Source organism: Camelus ferus, chromosome 2 (genome assembly GCF_009834535.1).
Source record: "Camelus ferus isolate YT-003-E chromosome 2, BCGSAC_Cfer_1.0, whole genome shotgun sequence".
Lineage (NCBI taxonomy): Eukaryota > Metazoa > Chordata > Mammalia > Artiodactyla > Camelidae > Camelus > Camelus ferus.
In genome coordinates, this window is record NC_045697.1 from 18,900,005 (window position 1) to 18,925,730 (window position 25,726).

At 35.2% G+C, this 25,726-nt stretch overlaps 1 protein-coding gene across 7 annotated transcripts in view; it reads left to right on the plus strand.

Moving 5' to 3' along the window:
- Positions 1-1,607: 1,607 nt before the first annotated feature.
- Positions 1,608-25,726, plus strand: part of TBC1D19 (TBC1 domain family member 19) — a 138,044-nt gene continuing 113,925 nt past the window's right edge. For 2 of the 7 annotated variants that reach the window (XM_032495346.1, XM_006188220.3), the window contains exons 1-2: positions 1,615-1,698; positions 2,168-2,492. Coding sequence is in view for 4 of the 7 variants with exons in the window: in XM_006188220.3 (XP_006188282.1) it covers positions 2,394-2,492 (99 nt within the window). In the remaining 3 variants the exon portion in view is untranslated. Of the gene's footprint in view, positions 1,699-2,167; positions 2,493-2,607; positions 2,716-25,726 lie in introns of those variants that run through there. The other 5 variants (XM_032495330.1, XM_032495325.1, XM_032495314.1 and 2 more) reach the window with 5 other exon arrangements.

Sequence of the window (25,726 nt, forward strand, 5' to 3'; positions counted from 1 at the left end):
CATTCTAAAATGTCAGAAGTAGAGTGTTTTCCCAATATCCACCCACACTGGGGAGAGTAAGGATTTCCAAGACAAAGTTCTTCCTTGTGGGATGGATATGGGAATCTGCACATTCGGTGTCTTACGAGACAATGACTTTAAAGTGATAACATTTCCAGATACACAGGTGGGAGATGATAGGTGTCTGACCACCCTCACAGCTCTTTGTGTACTGGCCTCACCATCCCTTTAAGACTGAAAATTCCTTGAGAGAAGGGACCATTTTTTACTCATATCTGCTTTCCCCTTGCCATTCCTAGCACAGAGTATCTGTTCTGAAAAGTTTTGCTAAACTGAATTGAAAAGAGAACAGAGAGCATTCTAGAATTGAGTTATGCTGTAACACACCTGCTTCTATGGATGTGAAAAATAGTTTTTTAATGTTAGGATTAAATTTATTTTTGCTTGGACATGCCTTCAGAATCAAATCCAAACTTTTTAATTGCTGATTAAGAAGCAATTTGTAGTTTTGCTACAAATTTTTCTCTCCTTAAAAAAAAAAAAATTCCAAAGTCTCTATCTGTACAAAGAATTGTGCCGGTGGGGGGGGGCAGGGTATAGCCCAGCAGAGTGAGTCCCTAGCATGCAGGAGGCCCTGGGTTCAATCCTCAGTACCACTATTAAATGAATGAATGAATGAATGAATGAAGAAATAAACAAACAAACCTGATTACAACCCCCCCCAAAAAAAGAAATTTCAAAAAAGTAGTTTAAAAAAAGAGAATTGTGCTGGGCACTTTCACATATTTTACTGCATTTATTTGGGTACTTTCTATTCCCTTGTCAATTGAACTGGATATTATTTTTACTGAATTATCTCAATTTTAATGTTTAATTTATTAATATTTACTGCTATTTTAATAACAGATACATTTGTTCCTCATAATATCCCCTCAGATGGGTATTTCATCCTCTTGCTACAGATGAGAAAGCTGAAACTCTAATGAAGGAAGGGACTCATGCAACTCCAAGGGAATTGCAGGAAGGTAGCAGGAAGCAGGAAGGGAGCTAAACTCTAGGCACCATGCCTTTTCTTCTGCTCTGGAGTTTCACTGCTTTCTCCTCTATGCTTTATGGCCCTTCTCAAACTTAGCATCCTTATTTTTTAGTTATTAATCACTTCACCCCTCTCAATCTCAAAAGAACTGTCTCCTTAGTTTTCTTCTTTGGTTCAAAGTGAGGTGTGGGCTGGAGATTCATGGCTGGGTGGGATGCTGGGGAGATTGTAAAGAGTTGAGGAGATGTACTCAACTACAAGTTTGAGAAATTCTGCGTTGTGGGAGGATGTTTTGTAGAGTCTATCATTAATTGCCTTAAGTACTTTGACTCTTTTTCCCTACCTGCCTCTTTCCAAAGATGTTTTTAATAGACAAACCTGACCAAATGGATCATTTGGAATTTGTATTTACCATCACAATATTCTGAGCAGTAGTATTGTGAAGGCCAGGTATTGTGCATTGATGCCAGCGGTCCAGTTCCTTTGAATTTCTGTTGTTTACTTGTTCTAGTCCTTTGCTATTCAGAGTGTAGTCTGCAGTGTCTGAGGGCTTGGCAGCAGGCAGCTGGTTGGTCTTCATCCTGAGCTCCCTCTGGGATCACTGTCAGGGGGAGCTGTAGTGGCTTGATGGCTGCAACATCTTTTGTTTACTGATCTGTCAGGTAACAGCTTTTGGGGGGTGGGGGGGAGGTAGAATTAGGTTTATTTATTTGTATTTTTAGAGGAGGTGCTGGGGATTGAATCTAGGACCTTTTCCTTGTTAGGCATGTGTCCCACTTGAGCTATACCCTCCCCCCAACAGTTTTCATTCGCATTGTGAATTAGGTATTATTTTACAGAAGCAGAAACGTAAATTCTAAAATTTAAGCAAGTTAACACAGCTAGTGTCAGAACCTTATAATTTTGAAAGTAATTTGCCATGTCGCTGTGTGCACTGCCCTGTTTTTGCATCAATTGGAAGGTGGGAGAGGAATGATCCTTATAAACACGTAAATACACAACTTTCTGATTTCCCATGGTTCATCAGAGGCCCTGTGGCTCTGGAGGAAAGAGCGCCTGTTTCTGCCTTTCAACCATAGACTAAACTGGAACAATGGAATGAAAAGCTATTCCCCTCCCCCAATCCCGCAGGTCGTCTTCCGCCAGCGGAACGCAGGTGCTGGGACCTTCAGGCGCGGGGGGGACCAGAGAGGAACGGACACACGGCTCGGCAGTTGCCTGGTAACGCTCGCTGGAGGAGTCCCAGCCTAATAAGGTCCCCGAGAAGTGTCACTGGCCCTGAGTGGGACCCCGGCGTGGCCGGTTCTCTCCGCGATAGCGGCCTGCCCCCGCTGCTTGGCGGGCTAGGACAGGGGAAATGTTGCAGGAGGAGTCGGATCTGTCTCTCATTATTGCTCAGATTGTCCAAAAGCTCAAGGGCTCCAATTTGTACGCTCAGTTGGAACGGCAGGCCTGGGTAAGTGAGGGTGAGTGGGAAGGAACGGAGCCCCGCGGGACCGCGGGATGCGGCGCCTCCTCCTGCACCCAGCTGACCTAAGCCCGAGCCCGCCTCTGGTCTCTCCAGCACTGCTCCTGGGCACGGAAAAGCCTCGCTTCCAGGTGTACGCTCCACTTTCTCAGCCTGTCGCTTGGGGTAATAGATTTTAAAGAAGGGTGGAGCACACCACGCCCTTATTCAGGTCAGAGAAAGGCTGGGACTATTCATTCATACTGTAGTCCTTTACAGGGTCTAATTTTTTAAGCTGCTGGAATCAGTGGAGGTAGGTTGGGCTATACCTTCCTTCACTTTTTCGGTCCTGTAGATGGGTTTGGGCCCGGGCCCCCAGGTTCCTTTTGGCTTTCAAGTCAATCTATCACCTTCTTGCTCTCTACCTACCCTGCAATAATTTCCCATATAACCCAGTTTTTATTGAGAGTTTTCTCATGTGCTAGGTTCTTTGGATGCAGAGATTGCAGGAGATCTTTGCCTTTTTTGAGAAAGTCATAAATAGAATCATGCAGTTTGTAAATTTTTGTGCCTGATTTCTGTCATTTTGCATTATGCTTTTGATATTCATCCACGTTGTTGGTATGTCAGTAGTTCTGTTCCTTTTTATTGTTGAGTAGTATTTCAGTGTTTGGATGTACTGCATTTTGTTGATCTATTCATTGATTGCTCAGCATTTTCAGTTACAGAGTTATGGGTTGTTGCAGGCTGTAGAGATTATGAGTAAAGCTGATATATTCTTTCTGGTATAGGTTTTTGTTTAAATATTTGTTTTCCTTCTTTTGGATAAATACCTAGGAGTGGAATTGCTGAGTTGTTTGGTAAGTGTACGTGTAATTCTATAAGAAACTGCCAGACTTTTCCAAAGTGGCTGTATCATTTTGCATTTCCACTAGCAATTTTGAGAGTTTCAGTTGCTCTACATCCTTACTTGTGCTTGATGTCAGTTTTTAATTAATTAATTTTTATTAATTACACTCCTCTAGTAGGAGTGTGATGATATCCCATTATGGCTTTAATTGTATTTGCTTAATGACCAAAGGTTTTAGGCATCTTATCATATGTTTTTTATCTCCTTTAGTGAAGTAGTCTGTCGAAATCTTTTGCCCATTAAAAAAATTGTTTGTTCTCTTATTGTTGAATTGTAAGTATTCTTTATATATGACACAAGTCCTTTATCAGAGATACATCTTCAAATATTTTCTTCCAGGCTGTGGTTTATCTTTCCATTTTCTTACCTGGGTCTTTCAAAGAGCTGAAAGTTTTACTTTTGATGACATACAATTTTATCCATTTTTTTATGACATGTGCTTTTTGTGCTTTACCTAAGAATCTACACCAGGGTCTCAAAATTTTTCTTCTATGTTTTGTTCTAAAATTTTCTTCTATGTTAGCTTTTACATTTAGATGTGTGATCCATTTTTAGTTAATTTTTGTGTATGATGTAATGTAAAGATTTTTGTTTGTTTGTTTGCTTTTGTTTTTGCATGTGGATGTCCAATATTGTATCTATTTCTAGTACTTACTTGTTGACAAATCTATATTATCTCTGCTAATTTCCTAGGCACCTTTGTTGAAAATTGATTTAGTATACACACACAATTTATGACACTCTGTTTTGTTCCATTGATCTATTTATCTATTATTATGTTCATATTACACCATTCTGATTTTTGTAACTTTCTAGTAAGTTTTGAAATCAGGTGATTAGTTCTCCAACTTTGTTCCTCTTTTTCAAAATTGCTTTGGCTACTCTAGGCTCTTTGCTTTACCATATAAATTTTAGAATCATCTTGTAATGATTACAAAACTTGCAATCATCTTATTACAAAAACTTGCTTGGATTTGCATTGGGGTTATGTTGAATCCATAGATCAATTTGGGGAGAACTGACATCTTCACAATATTGAATTTTCTAGCCTGTGAACATGCTTTATCTCTCCATTTATTTATATCTTTGTTTTTTTCTTGTCAGTGTTTTATAGTCCAGTATACAAATATTGCATATATTTTGTTAAGATTTTCCCCTAAGTATTTCATATTTTTTGATACCATTATAAATGCTGATTTTTTTTCCTCATTTCAGTTTTCAATTGTTTATTGTTAGTAAACAGAAATAAAACTGATATTTGTATATTTACTATGTATCCTGCGACCTTACTAAACTTCCTTGTTAGTTATAATAACTTCTTCCTCTCCAATATGTATACCTTTTAGTTCTTTTTCTTGCACTGGCTAGTGCCCCCAGTGCAATGTTGTATAGATACTTTTTAAAATTGAAATACAGTCAGTTACAATGTGTCAGTTTCTGGTGTAGAGTACAATGTCCCAGTCATGCACATACATACATATATTTGTTTTCATATTTATAGATACTTTTTATTAGGTTGAAGAAGCTCTCTTGTATTTCTGGGTTTCTTAAGAATTGATGTTGAATTTTGTTAAATACTTCTTTTGTATCTGTAGATATAATATATGCTCATGATTTTTAAAAATATGTTGATATGGTTAGTATACTGATTGATTTGAATGTTGAACCAGTTTTGCATTCCTGAGATGAATTCCACTTGGTTATGATGCATTGTCCTTCTATAATTCTTGATTCAATTAGCTAATATTTTGTTGAAGATTTTATATTTTTATAAAGGATATTAATTTACAGTTTTACTTTAATATCTTTGTTTAGGTTTATATCAGGTAATGCTGATCTCTTAAATTAAGTTGAGAAGTGTTCCTCTGGCTCCTATTTTCTGGAAGAATGTGTGTAGAATTAATATTATTTCTTCCTTAAATGTTTGGTAGAATTCCCACTAATGTTATTGGGGCTTGCAGTATTCTCTGTGGGAACGTATTAAATAAAAAGTTTCACTTAAAAAACATGTGCAAGGCCATTCAGGTTATTTATCTTGTTAAATGTTCCATGTGCACTTGAAAAGCGTGAGCATTCTGCTGTTGCTGTTCCACACATGTCAGTTAGGTCAAGTAGACAGACAGTTTTGTTCAAGAGTTCTACAACCCTACTGAGTGTGGAGGCTTCAGTCAGTACAGCCAAGAGTCAAGTTAGGCTTGAGTTTTGTTATTGCTGTCATTAGCTTCAGTGTGCCACAGGCTTCAAATTCAGTGGGTTCCTGTAACTTCATGGGGCCACAAAGAATTCTGCAGGCCCCAATAACTCCCTGGGGTACTGAGGGTTTTTCTCAGTGTTTCTACTATGTCCTCAGCTTTCCTTTGTCTCTGCTCGCCTGTGCCACAAAGGGAAGTCTCTCTGCATCCTCTGATCCCTTCCTCAGCAGTCGTCTGTTGTTACTCAGTCTTAAAGTTCGCTGTAGGTACAGGCATTCTGTTTTCCTGGTCCTGTCTTAGCCCAGGTGCGCTGGGGATGGGTCTTTGACAGTGCTCATTTCTCTTCTGCTTTTGGCAGCCAGACTCTGCCTTGTGGCAGGTGACTGGTGAAGGAGAGACTCCTGCCCCTCCCTAGTGCTGGTTTGCCTCTACTTTATACTGGTGTAAGATTCTGGGCCTGCGAGAGTTTTCTTACCTTTCCATGAGGAAGACAGTTTTTGCATCTGTCTCACCCCCAGAAGCAATGAATTGTTGCCTCCCCTAGAGGTTTAAGGCCTTTTCCTCAAATGGGAGGAGAGTTTGGGCAAGGTGGCACTGTTGTATGCTTGTTTTGTAATGATAACCTATCCTCTCTTGCACACCTGTGCCACAGAAAGGGGCTCTCTGCAGTTCCCTGCTCTGCCGCCAGTATTTTGTGTGGGCACCTGGTGGAGACCCATGGAAAAGAGCACGCAAGCGAGTATGAATTCCCCTTGTGTTTTGAGCTCCCAGTGTTTCTAAACTGACATGCTAGCCCACAGCTAGTCCATAAGGGACTTATAATGTTAGCTGATTTCTTCCTTCTTGCTGGTATGGTTGCTTTCTTTTCTTTCTGTGCTTTGCCATGCATGAAGTAGTTTGGAATCCCATCTCTTTGGAGGGGCTTGTTACTCTTTGGAATTTAGTTCACTCAATTGTCTTAAAACCTCATTTTTCTGATGGGTTCAAAAGTTATGATTTTGTAGATTATATAGCTTTTCTTATTGTTAAGGTGGAAGTGACATCTCTTGTTATGGCTTTCCACATCCTATGCATTAGCAGAACTCCGGTTATAAGTGTTGAAGGATTGCATTTATGTCTGTGGACAAGATTGGTCTGTAATTTTTCTTTCTTGTAATGTCTTTGACAAGTTTTACATCAAGGTTACCCTGGCCTGATAAAATTGTAGGAAAGTGTTCCCTCTTTGTTTCTCTTCTGTTTGCTGCAAGAGTGTTATGAGAGTGTGTTATTTCTTTCTTAAATGTTGGGAAGAATTCTCCATTGAAGCCTGTGTCTCAGATTTTCTTTTGGGAAAGTTTTTTTGTTTTGTTTTGTTTCAAATTGGTTGACTATTTTTTAGAATGGTTTTAGGCTTCCAGAAAAATTGAGCAGAAGGTACAGAGTTCCCATACATCCTCTCTCCTTACACACAATTTCCCATATTATTAACATCTTGCATTTATTAGTGTGGTACTTTTGTTACTATTGGTGAGCTAATCAATATCAATACATTATTATTAGATAAAGTCCACAGTTTACATTAGGATTTGCCCTTGTGTTGAATCCTGTATGTGGGTTCTGTGGGTTTTTACAAATGTATAATACCGTGTATCTACTATTCCAGTATCTTACACAATAGTTTCACTGCCCTAAAAATCCTCTGTGCCCCACCTACTCATCCCTCCCCCTTCTCCCAAGCCCCTGGCAACCACTTGGTTTTTTACTGACTGTAGTTTTGCCTTTAAGAATGTGGTATAATTGGAATCATACAGTATGTAGCATTTACAAAGTGGCTTCTTTCACGTAGCAATCTGTATTTACTGTATGTCTTTTTGTGTCTTGATAGCCTTTTTCTCTCTGAATAGTATTTATTGTGTGAATGTATCAGTTTGTTTATGCATCCACCTACCTATTGAAGGACATCTTGGTTGCTTCCAAGTTTGACAGTTATAAATAAGACTACTGTAAACATTATGGGTAGATTTTTGTATTGACATAAATTTTCAACGAATTTGGGTAAATACCAAGGAACCTGATTCCTGGATTCTATTCATCTGTTTGTCTATTTTTTCAGCATTACGCACTGTCTTGATTTTGGTAGCTTTATAATAAGTTGAAGTTGTCAGTCCTCCAACTTTGTCCTTCAATATTGTGTTGGTAAGATTTTAAGGAAGAAATTCAATTTTAATAGATATAGAAGTATTCAGATTTTCTGTATCTTCTATTGTCAGTTTTGGTAAGTTGTGTTTTTCAAAGAATTTGTTTATTTCATTTAAATGATATAAATTATTGGCTTAAAGTTGTTTATAATGAACTTTTCTTTCTTTTTAATGTATGAAAAGTCTATCACAATTTCTGATAATGAAAATTTGTGTGCATATATACTTTGAAACAGTTTTGCTGTAGGTTTATCAATTTTACTAATCTCATCAAAGAACCAATTTTGGCTTTGCTGATTTTCTCTTAATTTTGGATCATATCTTTATTACTAATTTTCTCCTACTTTCTTGGGGATTGATTTGCTGTTCTTTTCTTTTTTTTTAGTTTCTTGAGATAGAAGCTTAGATCATAGTTTTCAAGACTTTTTTCTTTTCTAAAATATATATTTAAGGTTATGATTTTTTCCCCTAAGCATTACTTTAACTACATTCCACTGTTTTAGTGAGTCATAATTTTACTGTCCTTTTGTTTAAAACATTCTGTAACTTTTTTTTGTCATTTTAAAAATTTGGCCCAAGGGTTATCCTGAAGTACATTGCTTAATTTCCAAACAGTTGAGATATTTGCTTCTTTTTTGTACTTTTTTTGAAGTATAGTTGCTGTACAATATTATATAAATTAAAGATATACAATATAGTGATTCACAATTTTTAAAGGTTATACTCCATTTATAGTTATTATAAACCATTGGCTATATTCACCATGTTGTACAGTATATCCTTGTAGCTTATTTTATACCTAATAGTTTGAGTTTGTACCTTTTAGTCTCCTACCCCTGTATTGCCCCTCCTCCCTTCCCGTCCCTACTGGTGATCACTGGTTTGTTTTCTATATCTGTGAGTCTTTCTATTTTGTTATATTCACTAGTTTGTTTTATTTCTTACATTTCACATATAAGTGATATCATACTGTAATTATCGTTCTCTGTCTGACTTATTTCATTTAGCATAATGCTCTACAAGTCCATGCATGTTGCAGCAAATGGCAAAATTTCATTCTTTTTATGGCTGAGTAGTACACCATACACACTCACACATACACACACACACACAAACACACCCACATCTTTATCCATTCATTTGTTGATGAACTTTTAGGTTGCTTCCTATCTTGGTGATTGTAAATAATGCTGCTGTTTTTAATTAGTGTCCTTGTTTTTTGTTTTTTTTTTTGTTTTTTCTTCCAGATATATGCCCAGGAGTGGAATTGCTGGGTCAGGTAGTAGTTCCATTTTTAGATTTTTGAGAAACCTCCATACTGTTTTCCACAGTGACTGCACCAATTTACACTTCCACCAACAGTGTACAAGGGTTCCCTTTTCTCCACATCCTCACCAACGTTTGTGTTCTTTTTGAGGATAGTCATTCTGACAGGTGTGAGGTGTTATCTCACTGTGATTCTGATTTGCATTTCTCGGAGGATTAGCGATGTTGAGCATCTTTTCATGTGCCTATTGACCATCTGTATGTCCTCTTTGGAAAAATGTCTGTTCAGTTCTTCTGCCCATTTTTTGATTGGGTTGTTTGTTTTTTTGATGTTGAGTTGTATAAACTATTTGCATATGTTGGATATTAATCCTTTATCGGTCATATCATTTGCAAATATCTTCTCCCATTCAGTAGGTTGTCTTTACATTTTGTTTATGGTTTCCTTTGCTGTGCAAAAGCTTCTAAGTTTAATTAGATCATGTTTGTTTATTTTTGCTTTTATTTTCTCTACTTTAGGAGAGGGATCCAAAAAAATATTGCTGTGACTTACATCAAAGAGTGTTCTGCCTGTTTTCCTCTAGAAGTTATAGTATCTAGGCTTACATTTAGGTCTTTAATCCATTTTGAGTTTATTTTTGTATATGGTATTAGAGAATGTTCTAATTTCATTCTTTTATGTGTAGCTGTGTACTTTTCCCAGCACCACTTATTGAAGAGACTGTCTTTTTTCTGTTGTATATTCTTGTGTCCTTTGTTGTAGATTAATTGACCATGATAAGTGTGTGGGTTTACTTCTGGGCTCTCTATCCTGTTCCAGTGATCTCTCTGTTTTTGTGACACTGTAGCTTTTTAGTACAGTCTGAAGTCAAGGAGCATGATTCCTCCAGTTTCATTTTTCTTTCTCAAGATTGTTTTGGCTATTTGGGGTCTTTTGTGTTTCATACAAATTTAAAAGTTTTTTATTCCAGTTCTGTGAAAAATGCCATTGGTAATTTGATAGAGATTGCATTGAATCTGTAGATTGCCTTGGGTAGTATGGTCATTTTAACAATATTGATTCTTCCAATCCAAGAACATAGTATATCTTTCCATCTGTTTTTGTCGTCTTCAATTTCTTTCATCAGTGTCTTCTGAGTTTTCTGAGTATAGATTTTTTGCCTCCTTAGGTAGATTTATTTCTAGGAATTTTATTCTTTTTGATGTGATGGTAACTGGGATAGATTCCTTAATTTTTCTTTCTGATATTTTGCTGTTAGTGTATAGAAATGCAACAGATTTCTATGTGAATTTTGTATCCTGCAACTTCACTGAATTCATTGATGAGCTTTAGTAGTTTTCTGGTGTGTCTTTAGGATTTTCTATGTATTGTATCCTGTCATTGTTATTGATTTCCAGCTTAAAGTCTGTTGTCAGAGAACATTCTCTGACTGATTAAATTTTTAAAAATGTGTTGAGGCTTGCTTTACAGTCCAGTATATAGTCAATTTTGCTTCCTGTTCCTCTTGTACTTGTAAGGAATGTGTATATTGTCACTGTTGGATCAGGTTATCTATATAAGCCACTAAGGTCCAGGTGTCAATTATGCCTTTCAGTTTTTCTATAATCTTATTGAACTTTTTTCTGCTTTTTACCAGCTATTCAAAGAAATATATTTAAATCTCCCACCATGGTTATGTATTTGTCTGTTTCTTTTAATGCTCTCAATTATTTTATTTTTTAATTTTAAGGCTATTTTATTGGTTGTATACAGATTTATATTGTGATATCTTCCTGATGGATTAGCCCCTTAATCATTATGAAATGTTCTTCATTATCTCTAATAAGTTTCTTGCCCTAAAGTCTATTTTGTCTGATGTTAGTATATTGATAACCTTTTTTTTTTTTTTGGTTAGTGTTTGCATGGTATGATTTCTTCCATACTTTCATTTTCAACCTTTCTGCATCAACATCATATAGTTGTTTTTAAAATCCAGGCTGACAAATATTTTAATTTTATTATTAAGTATATTTACATTTAATGAATTTGCCAATATATTGGGTTTTATATTTTTGGTCTTAATATTTGTTATTTTAAATTTGATACATTTGCCTCATATACTATTTTCTCTCTTTTCTGGCTTTCTTTTTGATTATTCAAATATTATTCAAATATATTTGTTGTTCTAATTTCACCTCCATTAATGTGATAGTTACACATCGTTTTATTGTTCTTTAAGTACCTATTATTAGAGGTTATAGCATTTATTATTGATTAATTATAGTCTTGTACAAATTATTACTTTTACAATTTCCCTATAATGTAATGCTAGAACTTAGAACACTTTACTTATTTACACCTCTTTTCTTCTGTTATTTTTGTCATGCATTTTATTTTAAATTCCACAAGACATTGCTATTATTGTTTTGAAGCATCAGTATTTAGTCAACACTTACTTGTTTTTAACCAAATTTTATCCTTTTTGTTTCTCATCCTACATTTCCACATTTACCTTTGGATTATTCTTCTTCTACTATAAGCTCTTTTTTGTTATTTCTTTTAGTACAGGTTTCCTGGTGACAAGCTCCTCAGTTTTATTTGTCTGATGATGTCTTTATTTCATCTTTACTTTTGAAGGATTTTTTTTCTGCATACAGATTTCAAAGTTGGCAGTAATTTTTTTTTTTTTTTTTTTAGCATGTTGAGACAGACATTTCATTGTCTTTTGGCTTCTTTGTTTTCTGTCATGAAGTCAGCCATTAGGCTTTTTATTACCCATTTAAGGTGTGTCCCCAACCCTCACCCTGGCTGTTTTAACATTTTCTTTTTGTCTTTGCTTTTTAGCAGTCTTGTTAAGATGTACCTTGGTGTGTTGTTATTGTTCCTTGAATAATAACAATAATTTATTAATTATCAATAATATATAATAATATTATATATTACTAATAATTATAAATATTAATTTATTCTGGTTTGAGTTTCAGGGGCTTCTTAAATCTGGGATTGATATCTTTCTCCAGTTTTGGAAATCCTTGGTCATTATCTGTTCAAATATTTGTTCTGCCACATTTTTCTCTCTCCTTTCTTTCTGAGGCTCCAATTTATTCATGTTATATATTTCACTGAGTTCCACTGATCTCTAGTATTCTTTTTATTTTGTATTATTTTTTTCCTTTGTGCTTCAATTTGGTTATTTTCTTTTGATTTGCTTTCAATTCACTAATCTTGTTTTATGCTATTTTACATCTCTTGTTAAATCCATCTAATGAATTCTTATTTACATTTAGTGTATTTTTCAGTTCTAAAATTTCCAGATAGTTGTCTTTTATTGATTCCAATTCTCAGGTAAAATTATCTGCTTTTCATCTACTTTGTCCAGTTTTTCTCTTTTAAAAAATATAACTCGTAATTATTTTAAAGTCTTTGTCAGTTAACACTAATATCTGGATCACATATGGATCTCTGTCTATGGTTATTTTATGTTATTTTCTCTTAGATTTTGTTCGTCTGATTTTGTCTGTTGGCATGCCTATTAATTTTTATTTGATGCCATTGAGTCTGAAAAATTGTAATGCCTCCTTCTGATATCTTTCGTTTTTTTCCCCCTTTGGATTTTTAAAATTTATGTTTTAATTGAAGTATTGTCAGTTTACAATGTTGTGTCAATTTCTGGTGTACAGTATAGTGTTTCAGCCATACATGTATGTTGGGAGTTTGAGATTTGCTGATACCTTTCTTTATTGAGGGTTTACCCTCCTCTCTGCTGGGCAGATAGTCTTGTGACTGATTCCATTAATCCAGTTAGGAGTGTGCTGGGTTGAGGCTGAGTTTTACTTTCAGGCTTGCTCTTCGAATGGTTCTTTCCTGGCTCTCCTAAGTTTTCAACAAATAATTTGATAAATTCTAAGGATCATTTTCTCTCTTGGGTCCTGAACGCTAACGTTCTTCTTGTCAGACTGCTAAAAAACTTTTTTCACAGGTTTTCTGGTTAGGTTTTTAGTCTTCCACCCCACAGAGTTCTAGTGTTTAAAGAATTGCTTGAGAAAACTGGCCATGTGCATAAGATCTTAAGTCTCTGCCAAAGCTCTGCTTATTTCTCTATCCATCCTATGAGCCCTCCATCAGGCTTCATACTGGGTTTGACCTGATTCTTGGTTTTCTGTTCATGCTCAGAATAACGATCCCAGGGAAAACGTGGCTGCAGAAGGCAGTTTGTCTCACAGGATTTTTCCCTTTCTGTTCACTCCAGTTCTTGTTCTCTCAGCAACCCTCTTCTGTCCTCAGATGATTGGATTTTTGTTTGCTTGTTTGTTTGGCTCTACTGTTTTTTCTACATAGGGATACTGACCAGCCACCAGCTCCTCCATACAACTTGGAAATACAGGGCCTGTTTTGTGAGGATTGAACAAGATAATATGCCTGGCACATAGTAAGTGCTCAGTAAATAGAAGCCTGAGTGTTCTTTAAAAGTTGGAATGAGGTATCACTCCTTTGTTAAAAACCCTTCAGTGCTTCTCATTGCCCTTAGAAAAATGTATAAAGTCCTTAATTAGGCCTAAAAGCTTGATAGCACTGTTCTTCACCCTCTACCCTTCAGCCATGACTGTCTAAGTTTTATAGGTCTTCAGTAACCTCCCAGTTTAATTTAGGTACTCCTTTTTTGGTGATCCATAGTACCTGGAACTTTAGCTTTTGTATTATTTAAATGTTTGCCTTCCCCACTAAATCTGAGTTTCATGAAGGCAGGAAAAGACTGTGTCTGTCTTGGTCTACTGTCTTCTACACCTAGCATAATGACTGGCATGAGAAAGGTGCTCAGCATGTCTTTATTAAATGGAATAAATCTCAATTCTTCTTTTTTAATGTTCATTCTAACAATATATATATATTGAGTACCAACTATGTGCTAGACACTTTGCTAGTGATAAAAGTTTTCTAAAAGCATTCTTACCTTAAGGAATTCAAAGTTTGATGTGGGACTCTGCTTTTCTTTAAAAATGTTTTTCTTTTAAATATTTCTTTTTATTCTGATTTGTAATCTAATAAGTTAATAACTATTTCTCAATTTTATAAGATAGCCTGAAGTTCCAGAAAGAAAACAGTAATGAGAAAACTGTTTTCAAAGCTTTTTGTATTTTAGAATTGCAAGTAAGAGATTCAAGACCTATATAAAATATAACTTTATTTGGAGATGACTGCCTTGAAGAAATATTTTTGTTCCTTTTTGTTTTGAACTCTACTTGTATTAATTCAATGTAATTATTTATTTGATTATTCAATAAGTGTTTATTGAGTATTTACTATGTGTCAGGCACAGTTCCAGGCCAGGGGATACAACAATGAATAAAAATAAAGTTCTCCCCTCATGGAGCGATCATAGTGTTACAAATAAATACAGGTCCACAATCCCTTATCCAAAACCTAGGGGCAGATATGTTTTGGAATTCAGATTTTTCAAATTCTAGAAATTCATGCATATTTTGTATGTTATTTAGTATCTCTACCATTATCTTATATTACCTTGTAATTAAACATATTAATATTTATGCAGCAAAATGTATGAATTTTAACACTAAGTGTGATAAATAAGGGCTATAAATAGTCTCATATCAATTCAGGTCAGATCAGATTTTTGCCAACAAATGAGTACAAGTCAGGACAGATTTTGCCACCAATTCAGTAATGAAGAAAACTTTGGAATTTCAAATAAATGATTATGTATCTATACATATAACCTCAGGCAGTTAATTGCCTTGCTGTAATAAAAAATAGAGCAGGGAAGGAAAAATAAAGGCAGGGAAAGGAGATAGTTACATGGGAAACTCAAAAACATGTATTAGGCTGATTCTTAAGATAAATAAAATAAAAGATATATAATATTATAGATTCATATTTTTAAAAATATAATTATAAATCATTTAAAACTAATACAGTCTTGGGTTGAAAAATATGTAGTAACAACTTTGCTTTAGTTTATATCCAGTAGCTCAGACATTTAATAGAAATCATCTAACTCTTAAAAGCAACCTTACAATCAGCTTTGATAATATACTTTTAAACAATTGCCTGTTTGTTACATGACTTTAAAAATTTAATCAGTAGGGCATTTTTCCTGACACCAGCATTTTCTACACTGCCTTCATTTTGTCCAAGCATGTTCAGAAAGTGCTAGAGCCGTGTTGGCCCAACTTAATTAGAAAAATAAAATCACATAGAATATTTTCAAAGCCAAATATGAATGATTTTCAGATTTTTCCCCTGCCACTAGCTCTTCTCTTTTAGTATTAAACAGTGATTTTATTTTAATGTATCTTTTTATAAATTGAAGTTTAATTGTTTAAGATCTTAGTATAATAACACGGAATTTTGTGTTTCTGGAAAAAAGGTTATGTTGTTTGATTGCTGAGTTTTCTTAAATTACAAAGACAGCCTACATCTTAAAACTGAATTTGCTAACTCATCCTCTAGACATTAGAGAGATAACCTAATTCCAAATTTGATGTCTAGCACCAGATTAACATTGTTATTTTGTATCACACATTATTTGTGTTTAAAATGGATGTTGTGTAAGACCTCAAATGTTATTTGCATTCCATTAAGTGCTTGGTAAGTCTTGTTGCTCACATTGTTATTATAAATAATAGAATTGTGAAAGGAAGGAACCTGAAAGAAGATAGGCTTTGAAGAGAGAAGGAATAATATAGCTGATAGGATGTTGTCATGAGTCTAGAACCACAGAGCATTACAATGCTAGTGTTCCTTACTAAAAAAGTTAGGAAATCATATCTCAAATATTGTTTGTTTTTATTCATCATTATCAGAAATATGTACCATGAATAGAGAATTTAGAGATCATAAAAATGAGCGAAGAATCTGGCATTTATTTATTATTTATTTTAGGGAAATGAAAATTAAATATGTTTACTTAAATAGATTCTAATTATATTTTCTATTAGGCATGGATGAGTAGACATATATTAGTATTTAAAGTCCTGTGCCATGATTAGAGCTTACTATCTTCTGTCTTTTTCTTCTCTCTAGGGTGGGATTTGGCATATATTAGAGGAAGCTCCATATGGAACTGCTGCAGTTGATACATAAATTAATAATTCAGTGACTCTTTGTGTTTGCTGTTAACCAGAGAGTGGTTTCATCTTTACCAATATCTGCCTAGGCTTTTTTCATGTCCTTTCATCTTGGAAAGTAAGACAGTGTAGAGATGAATTATAATGTACAGGATTACGAAATAAGGAACTTCTTGTCCCCACAGAATTTGTGTGCTTGAGGGATTAGATAACTGTAGAAATGTGGGTTTGCTGTGTATAAGTAAGTATATCTCCTCATGTTTTATTTCTGTACTAAGTTGCTTAGAGAAGGTAATGTAGGGTTCTTGAATTAGATAAGGCCATGTTGAAATGAGAGGGAAAAGACTGATTACTAATGTTTCAGGCATAAAGTATATTGTGAGGGAGGCTAAGGAAGTAAAGATGTGGAGTAAGGAGTGTAAGACAGCCAGTGCTGACAGAGAAGTGGATCAACTTGGCGGTGTCATCAGACGAAAACCAATGAGGGATCCATCCTCAGGTGAGAGGAACCAGAGTAGAGCTCGAATTATATGACACAGATTGGTTATAAGGCGTGGTCAGCTTGCACAGAGCCAACATTTCCAATTTGAAACTAAACTCATTTCTGGCTACAGTGTATGTCCACTGGGACTGCTACAGTTACAGAAACAAATCTGATCTACAGTTTTAGAAGGAAACAAAAATATTAGGAAGAAATGGACATACCCAATTCAACATTTTAAAAAAATTTATTGAAGTAGAGTTGATTTACAATGTTTCAGGTATACAGTAGAGTGATTCAGTTATACATATATATTCTTTTTCAGATTCTTTCCCATTATAGGTTATTACAAGATATTGAATATAATTCTTTGTGCTATAAGTAGGTCCTTATTGTTTATCTGTTTTATATATAGTAGTGTGTATATGTTAATCCTCAATTACTAATTTATCCCCCTCTGCAACTTCCCCTTTGGTAACCATAAGTTTGTTCTCTATGTTGGTGAGTCTATTTCTGTTTTGTAAACAAATTCATTTGTATCATTTCTTTGGATTCCACATATAAGTGATATCGTATGACATTTGTCTTTCTCTTAGCATAATTTCTAGGTCCATCCATATTGCTGCAATTGGCGTTATTTCATTTTTTATGGCTGAGTAATATTCCATTATATATATACCACATCTGCTTTATCCATTCATCTGTCAGTGGACATTTAGGTTGCTTCTATGTCTTGGCTCTTGTAAATAGTGCTGTTGTGAACATTGAGGTGCATGTATCTTTTTGAATTAGTTTTCATTTTTTCCAGATACATGCCCAGGAGTGGGGATTGCTGGAACACATGGTAACTCTATTTTTAGTTTTTTAAGGAGCTTCCATTCTGTTTACCATAGTGGCTGTACCAATTTATATTGCCACCAGCAGTATAGGAGGGTTCCCTTTTCTCCACACCCTATCCAGCATTTATTATTTGTAGACTTTTTGATGGTGGCCATTCTGACTGGTGTGAGGTGACACCTCCTTGTAGTTTTGATTTGCATTTCTCTAATAATTAGTGATGTTGAGCATATTTTCATGTGCCTGATGGCCATCTGTATGCCTTCTTTGGAGAAATGTCTATTTAGGTCTTCTGCCCATTTTTTAATTGGGTTGGTTGGTTTTTTTCTTTTCTTTTCTTTTCTTTTTTTTTTTTGATGTTGAGTTGTATGAGCTGTTTATATATGTTGGATATTAATTGCTTGTGGGTCATATTATTTGCAGATATTTTTTCCCATTCAATAGGTTGTCTTTTCATTTTGTTTATTATTCCTTTACTGTGCAAAAGCTCTTAAGTTTAATTAGATCCTATTTATTTATTTTTGCATAAGTTTCCATTACTGTAGAAGAAAGATCCAAAAAATATTGCTGCGATTTATGTCAAAGAGTGTTCTGCTTATGTTTTCCCTTAGGAGTTTTATAATGTCCAAGCTTACATTTAGGTCTTTAATCCATTTTGAGTTTATTTTTATATATGGTGTTAGAGAATGTTCTAATTTCATTCTTTTACATATAGCTGTCCAGTTTTCCCAGCGCCAACTTATTGAAGAGACTGTCTTTTCTCTGTTGTATATTCTTGTCTCCTTTGTTGTAGATTAACTGACCATAAGTGTGTGGGTTTATTTCTGGGCTCTCTATCCTGTTCCATTAATCTATGTGTCTGTTTATGTGCTGGTACCATACTGTTTTGATTATCATAGCTTTGTAGTATAGTTTAAATTCCGGGCACATGATTCCTCCAGCTCTGTTCTTTCTCAAGATTGTTTTGGCTATTCGGGGTCTTTTGTGTTTTTCATACAAATTAAAAAATTTTTGTTCTAGTTCTATGAAAAATGCCATTGGTAATTTGATAGATTACATTAAACCTGTAGATTGCCTTGAGTATTATGGTCATTTTAACAATATTGCTTCTTCCAATCCAAGAACAGTGTATATCTTTCCACCTGTTTGTGTCATCTTCAATTTCTTTAGTCAGCATCTTACTGTTTCCTGAGTGTAGATCTTTTGCCTCCTTAGGTGGATTCATTTCTAGGTATTTTATTGTTGTTGATGAAATGGTAACTGGGATTGTTTCCTTAATTTTTCTTTCTGATATTTTGTTAGTGTATAGAAATGCAACAGATTTCTATATTGATTTTGTACCCTACAACTTTACCAAATTCAATAATGAGATTTAGTAGTTTTCTGGTGGTGTCTTTAGTATTTATCATGTCATCTGCAAACAGTGACAGTTTTACTTCCTTTGCAGTTTGAATTCCTTTTGTTTATTTTTCTTCTTTGATTGCTATGGCTAGGACTTCCAAAACTATGTTGAATAAAAGTGGTGAGAGTGGGCATTCTTGTCTTATTCCTGATCTTAAAAGGAATGCTTTTAGCTTTTCACTGTTGAGTATGATATTAGCCATAGGTTTGTCATATATGGCCTTTATTATTTTCAGGTGTGTTCCCTCTGTGCCCACTTTCTGAAGAGTTTTTATTATAAATGATTGTTGAATTTTATGAAAAGCTTTTTCTGTCTCTGTTGAAAGGATCATATGGTTTTTATCTTTCAGTTTTTAATTTGGTGTATCACCTTGATTGATTTGAAGATATTAAAAAATTCTTGCATCCCTGGGATAATTCTCACTTGATTATGTATATGATCCTCGTAATGTCTTGTTGGAGTTGGAGTTGCTAGTATTTTGTTGAGGATTTTTGCATCTGTGTTCATCATAGATGAGTTTTGAGTTGTCACAGAGATCTGTGAATTGTCAAGAACACTGGTTCACAACAGTGATTCTCAAGATAGGATGGGGTGGGTGGGGTTGGTGACTGTAATTTTCTTTTTTTGTGATATCTTTGTCTGGCCTTCATATCAGGGTAATGGCCTCATGGATTGAGTTCAGAAGCATTCCTTCCTCTACAATTTTTGGATTAGTTTCAGGATAGGTGTTAACTCTCTGAATGTTTGGTAGAATTCAGCTGTGAAGCCATCTGTTCCTAGACTTTTGTTTGTTGGAAGTCTTTAGTGATTCAATTTCAGCAGTGGTAATTGGTCTGTTCATATTTTACATTTCTTTCTGATTCAGTCTTGGAAGATTGTATCTTTTTAAGAATTTGTCCATTTCTTCTAGGTTGTCCATTTTATTGGCATATAGTTGCTCATAGTAGTCTCTTATGTTCCTTTGTATTTTGGTAGTGTTGATTGTAACTTCCTTTTTCATTTCTGATTTTATTGATTTAGGCCATCTCCCTTTTTTTCTTGATGAGTCTGTCAAAAGGTTTCAATCAATTTTGTTTATGTTTTCAAAGAACCGGCTTTTAGTTTCATTGATCTTTTCTATTTTATTTTAGTCTCTATTTCATTTATTTCTGCTCTGATCTTTATGATTTCTTTTCTTCTGCTAACTTTGGATTTTGTTTGTTCTTCTTTCTCTAGCTGCTTTAGGTGTAAGGTTAGGTTGTTTATTTGAGATTTGTCTTATATCTTGAGGTAAGCTTGTATCACTATCAACTTCCCTCTTAAAACTGATTTTGTTGTGTCCCATAGGTTTTGGATCTTCTTGTTTTTGTTTTTATTTGTCTCTAGATATTTTTTCATTTCCTTATTGATTTCTTCAGTGGTCCATTGGTTGTTTAGTAACATATTGTTTAGCCTCCACCTGTTCGTGTTTTTGCAGTTTTTAAAAATTGCTTTTGTAGTTTATTTCTAATGTTATAGCATTATGGTCAGAAAAGATGTTTGATATGATTTCAATTTTCTTAAATTTATTGAGGCTTGCTTTGTGGCCCAGCATGTGGTCTATCCCAGAGAATGTTCCATGTGTACTTGAAAAGAATGTGTATTCTGCTGCTTTTGGATGGAATGCTCTATAAATATCAATTAAGTCTATCTGGTCTAATGTGTCATTTAAGGCCTTTGTTTGCTTATTGATTTTCTGTCCAGATCATCTGCATTGATGTAAGTGTGGTGTTAAAGCCCCCCAACTATTACTGGGATAATTCCAATTTCTTTTTTATGTCTGTTAATATTTGCCTTTTATATTGAGGTGCTCTTATGCTAGGTGAACTATATGTACAATTGTTATATCTTCTTCTTGGATTGATCCCTTAATCATAATGTAGTGTCTTTCTTTGTTCCTTGTAACAGTCTTTATTTTGAAGTCTATTTTGTCTGATATAAGTATTGCAACTCTGGCTTTCTTTTGGTTTCCATTTGCTTGGAATAACTTTATTCATCCCCTCACTTTCAGTTTGTATGTGTCTTCAGACCTGAAGTGAGTTTCTTGTAGGCAGCATATATATGGATCTTATTTTTGTATCCATTCAGTCAGTCTGTGCTTTTGATTGCAGCATTTAGTCCATTTACATTTAAGGTAATTATCAATGTGTATGTTCTTATTGCCATTTTGTTAATTGTTTTGGATTTGTTTTTGTGGGTATTTTTCACCTTTATTAGTTTGTTCTCTTGTGATTTGAAAACTATCTTTAGTGTTATGTTTGAACTCCTTTTTTCTCCTTTGTGTGTAAATGTATTATAGCTTTTCAGTTTGTTGTTACCATGAAGTTTTGGTAAAGCAGTCAATATGTATAAGTGATTGTTTTAAGTTGTTGATCTCTTAATTTCAAATATATTTTAAATACCCTGCATTTGTAGTTTCCTCTGATCACATTTACTGTTTTTGATGTCATACTTTACCTCTAATTGTTTTATATATCCCTTAAGTGCTTATTGTGGATACAAATGATTTTAACTACTTTTGTCTTTTAACCTCCTGACTAGTTTGTGTGTGGATGATTCCCTACCTTTACTGATGAGCTTTTCCATTTCATAATTTTTTTGTTTCAGGTTGTGGCCTTTTCTTTTCTGTGTAGAGAAGTTCCTTTAGCAATTTTTGTAAAGTGCTTTGGTGTGCTGAATTATTTTAGCTTTTGCTTGCAAGCTTTTGATTTCTCCCTCAAATCTGAATGAGGGCCTGCTGAGTAGAGTATTCTTGGTTGTAGGTTTTTCCCTTTTATCACTTTAAATATATTGTACCACTCCCTTCTGGTCTGCAGAGTTTCCTGCTGAAAAATCAGCTGATTACCTTATGGGAGTTTCCTTGTATGTTATTTGTTGCTTTTACCTTGTTGCTTTTAATAGTCTCTCTTTAATTTTTGTCATTTTGATTACAGTGAATCTTGGTATGTTCCTCTTTGGGTTAATCCTGTATAGGACTCTTTGCACTTTCCGGACTTGGATGACTGTTTCCTTTCTCAGGTTAGGGAAGTTTTCAGCTATTATCTCTTCAAATGTTTTCTCAGGCCCCTACTCTCTCTCTTCTCCTTCTGAGATGCCTATTAGTATGCTTGATATTTTCCCAGAGGTTTCAAACTGTTTTTATTTCTTTTCATTCTTTTTTCTTTTTTCTGTTCTGTGGTAGTGATTTCTACTACTCTGTCTTCCAGCTCACTGATCCATTCTTCTGCATTATTTAGTCTACTATTAATTCCTTCCAGTGTATTTCATTTCAGTTATTATATTCTTCAATTCTGTTTTCTAACTCTGGTAAAAATGTCTGTCTTCTTACTCTGTGAATCCATTCTCCTCCCAAGTTCTTTGATCATCTTTACCATCATTACTCTGAACTCTTTCTTGGGTAGATTGCCTATCTCCAGATCACTTAGTTCTTCTGGGATTTTTATCTTGTTCTTTCGTCTGGAACATATTCCCTTGCCACCTCATTTTATCTAAATTGCTATTTGTATTGTAGTGTATGTGGTAGTTTAATTATGTTTATTGACCTTGGAGAAGTGGCCCTCTGTAGGAGATGCTCTATGCATTCCAACTGTGCACTCCTCTCTCCCTGGGGTCTGCTGGTCCCAGGGTAGGGACTGACCTGCATTTGTGGACTTCTTCCACAGGCTGTGGGATTGTAGTTTTCTTGCTTCTGGTGTCTTCCCCCTGGTAGGTGGAGCTGGGTCTTAGCTCGCTGGCAAGCAGGGCCATGTGTAGGGGCATGTCTAGAAATGGCTATAGGCTCAGGAAGGTGGAGCTGTGTCTCCACCCATTTAGATGTTTGGCCTGAGACATCCCTGTACTGGAGCCTGTAGGTTGTTGGGTGGGGCCAGGTCTTGGTGCTAATGACCCAAGATGTCAGCCTCCTGGAGAGTCTATACAGACAAATACTCCCCAATATGTCCACCACCATTGTATGTCTCCAGGGTGAGCCACAGCTCCCCACTGCCTCCCCAGGAGACTCTCCAAGACCAGCAGGTAGGTCTGGCCCAGGCTTCTATGAAATTACTGCTTTTGCCCTTCATCCTGGCACATATGAGATTTTGTGTATGTCTTTTAAGAGTGAGGTCTCTAATTCCCTCACACCTGTGGGGACAGCAGTTAAGCCCTGCTGACCTTCAAAGCCAAATGTTCTGGGGCTGTCTCTTCCTGGTACTGGACACTCAGACTGGGGAGCCTGATGTTGGGCTCACTCCTGTGGGAGAACCTCTGCAATGTAATTATTCTCCAGTTTGTGGGTCACCCACCCAGGATGTCTGGGATTTGATTATATCGCAAATCCACCCCTCCTACTCATCTCATTGTGGTTTCTTCTTTATGTCTTTAGCTGTGGAAGATCATTTCTGGTAGGTTTCAGTCTTTTTCATCGATGGTTGTTCTGCAGTTAGTTGTGATTTTAGTGTGCGCGTAAGGGTAGGTGAGCTCAAGGTCCTTCTACTCCACCATCTTGGCCACTTTCCCAACGTGTTTTAATTGAGCCTCTTTTTCTCAAGAATGAGAGAGGACTATGCCTTGTTTTTCTTTTTATATTCAGCAACTGACATGTAGGTTTTCAATTAAATATTGAAAGAAGAATGCAAATGAATAGGCATATACTTGAGTATAACCATACTGAAAGGAAACAGCTGCAGTTGGAGAGTGCTTGGATGGCACTCAAAATGGGAAGATAGGAGTGAGTTCCCAATGTAGGAATAGCGAGAAGTCTAAGCAGAAGGTTCTGTTGTAAGGCACTTCTAGAGAGATAAGTTGTATAAGTTGGGTGGGATAAGATTTTTAGAGGAGTGTAAATACCAGAATGAGTTTGTTTTTATTTTGTAGGCAGGAAAGGGGTCACTGAGGTCTTTTGAGGAGGGTGGAGACTTGAAAGTGGTTTTTAGGAGCAGTAGTCAGGCACTGGTGAGCAGGATAGATAGGAATGGGGGAGTTTTCCAACTTCATCCTCCGTTTTATTCCTTCCTGTGTTCTATTGGAACTGTGCTGTTCCACAGACTGAAGGAGCATAAGAACATTCCCACACTTTTGCTCAGCCTGTACTCCTCTGCTTCTCTTTTCCAGCTTCTTCAATTAGAGTTAATTGTTCCTTTCTCTATGGTTGATACCTCTGTTGTAACTAACATATTTTCTTTCTCATAGTGAATTAGTTTTTTTATTGGCTATCTTCCTTTCTGAACTAAAACTCCATATGACAAGGACAGGGTCTTAATTCATCTTGTGTTCCCCATGGGGTTTTGCAGTTGTAAGTCTAAGAAATCTTTAGTGCAAATGCATTCATTGAAAACATGTTTTTGAAGTACTGACTATGTGACAGCTATTGTGCTGGATCTTGGGATACAGAGATGAAAGACATGTGTCCTCTAGAAGCCTATAGTCTAGTACAGTGGTTCTCAAAGTGTGGTCTGTGGACCCTTGTCTAAGACCCTTTCAGGTCAAAACTATTCCATATGATACAAAGACCTTTTTAAAAAAAATTGTGCTGACATTTGCACTGATGGTACAAAAGCAATGACTGTGGGTTTAAGTGCTGGTGTATTAGCACAAATCAAGGAACTGGTACCAAACTGTGCTAATAGTCATTATATTCTTCACTATACACATTCACAGTTTCTGGAAAAAAAAAAAAAAAAAAGCCAGTTTCATTTGAGTGTACTTAGTGAAACAGTGAACAATTTTATTGAATTTCTTTTCTTAAATATACATTTTTTTAATATTCTGTTTTAGGAAACAGAAAATATACATAAAGCACTACCACTATATATTGAAATAAGATGATTATCTAGAGGAAAAGCACTCCAGCAATTAACTGAGTTTCAGGAGTTACAGGCTGAAGCTGAACTGCTGGCTTGTTTTCTTTCTTTTTTTTTTTTTTTTTCTTTTCTCCTTCTTTTTTAGTGAAACAGTGTCTTTACTTACAAGAGTAAGCTACTGACAAACTTATTCAGACTTGGATATTTGGCAGAAATTTTCTCTAAAATGAGCAAAGTGAGCTCATCACTCCAAAGAAACCATTATGTGTTGGCAGTGATAAAATTCAAGCTTTAAATTAAAATCAGATTCTGGAAAATTTGTATCAGTCACTGTGAATTTGATGGCTTCCCAATACTTAAAGTCTTTTCTGCTGATATGGGTGGTGATAATAACAAATATTACTTTTTAATATTGTTCAGTGGAATGTGTCCACTGCATCACTTAGTTAATATATTTGAAATGATCACTACATAATGTTACATAATCAAGTATAGGCAGAGGATTGATTCAGAGTGCAATGTAGATCAATATATATGTATGTAATAAAATACGAAAACGTTATTGATATTCAGATTCCGCATTGCAGCTAATTTTTAGGACACTACTACTTGTCAAATTTTAGTGTACTATCAAAGGAGTATATCCACAGTGTCTGAAATGGATACTAAAATATCCTTCCCTTTTCCAGTTGCATATCTGTGTGACATTGATTTTCATATATATCAATCAAAACAACCTAGTACTATAGATGGAATATCACAACAGATTGAAGAATCCAGCTGTCTTCTAATCCAAACATCAAAGAGATTTGCAAAATGTAAAACAAGCCTTTTTTCCCCACTAATTTTTGTTTCTGAAAATAGTTATTTTAAATCAAAGTACTTAGGTTAATATATTGTTTATATTGTTATTTTAAAATGAGTTAACAAATATTTTTATTGTGGTAAAATAAACATGAAATTTACCATTTTAACCATTTTTAAGTGTATAGTTTAGTGGCATTAAGTACATTCACATTGTTGTGCAACTATTATCATCATCCATCTCCAGAACTTTTTCATCATCCCAAACTGAAACTCTGTACCCATTAAACAATAACTCCCCATTCCCTCCT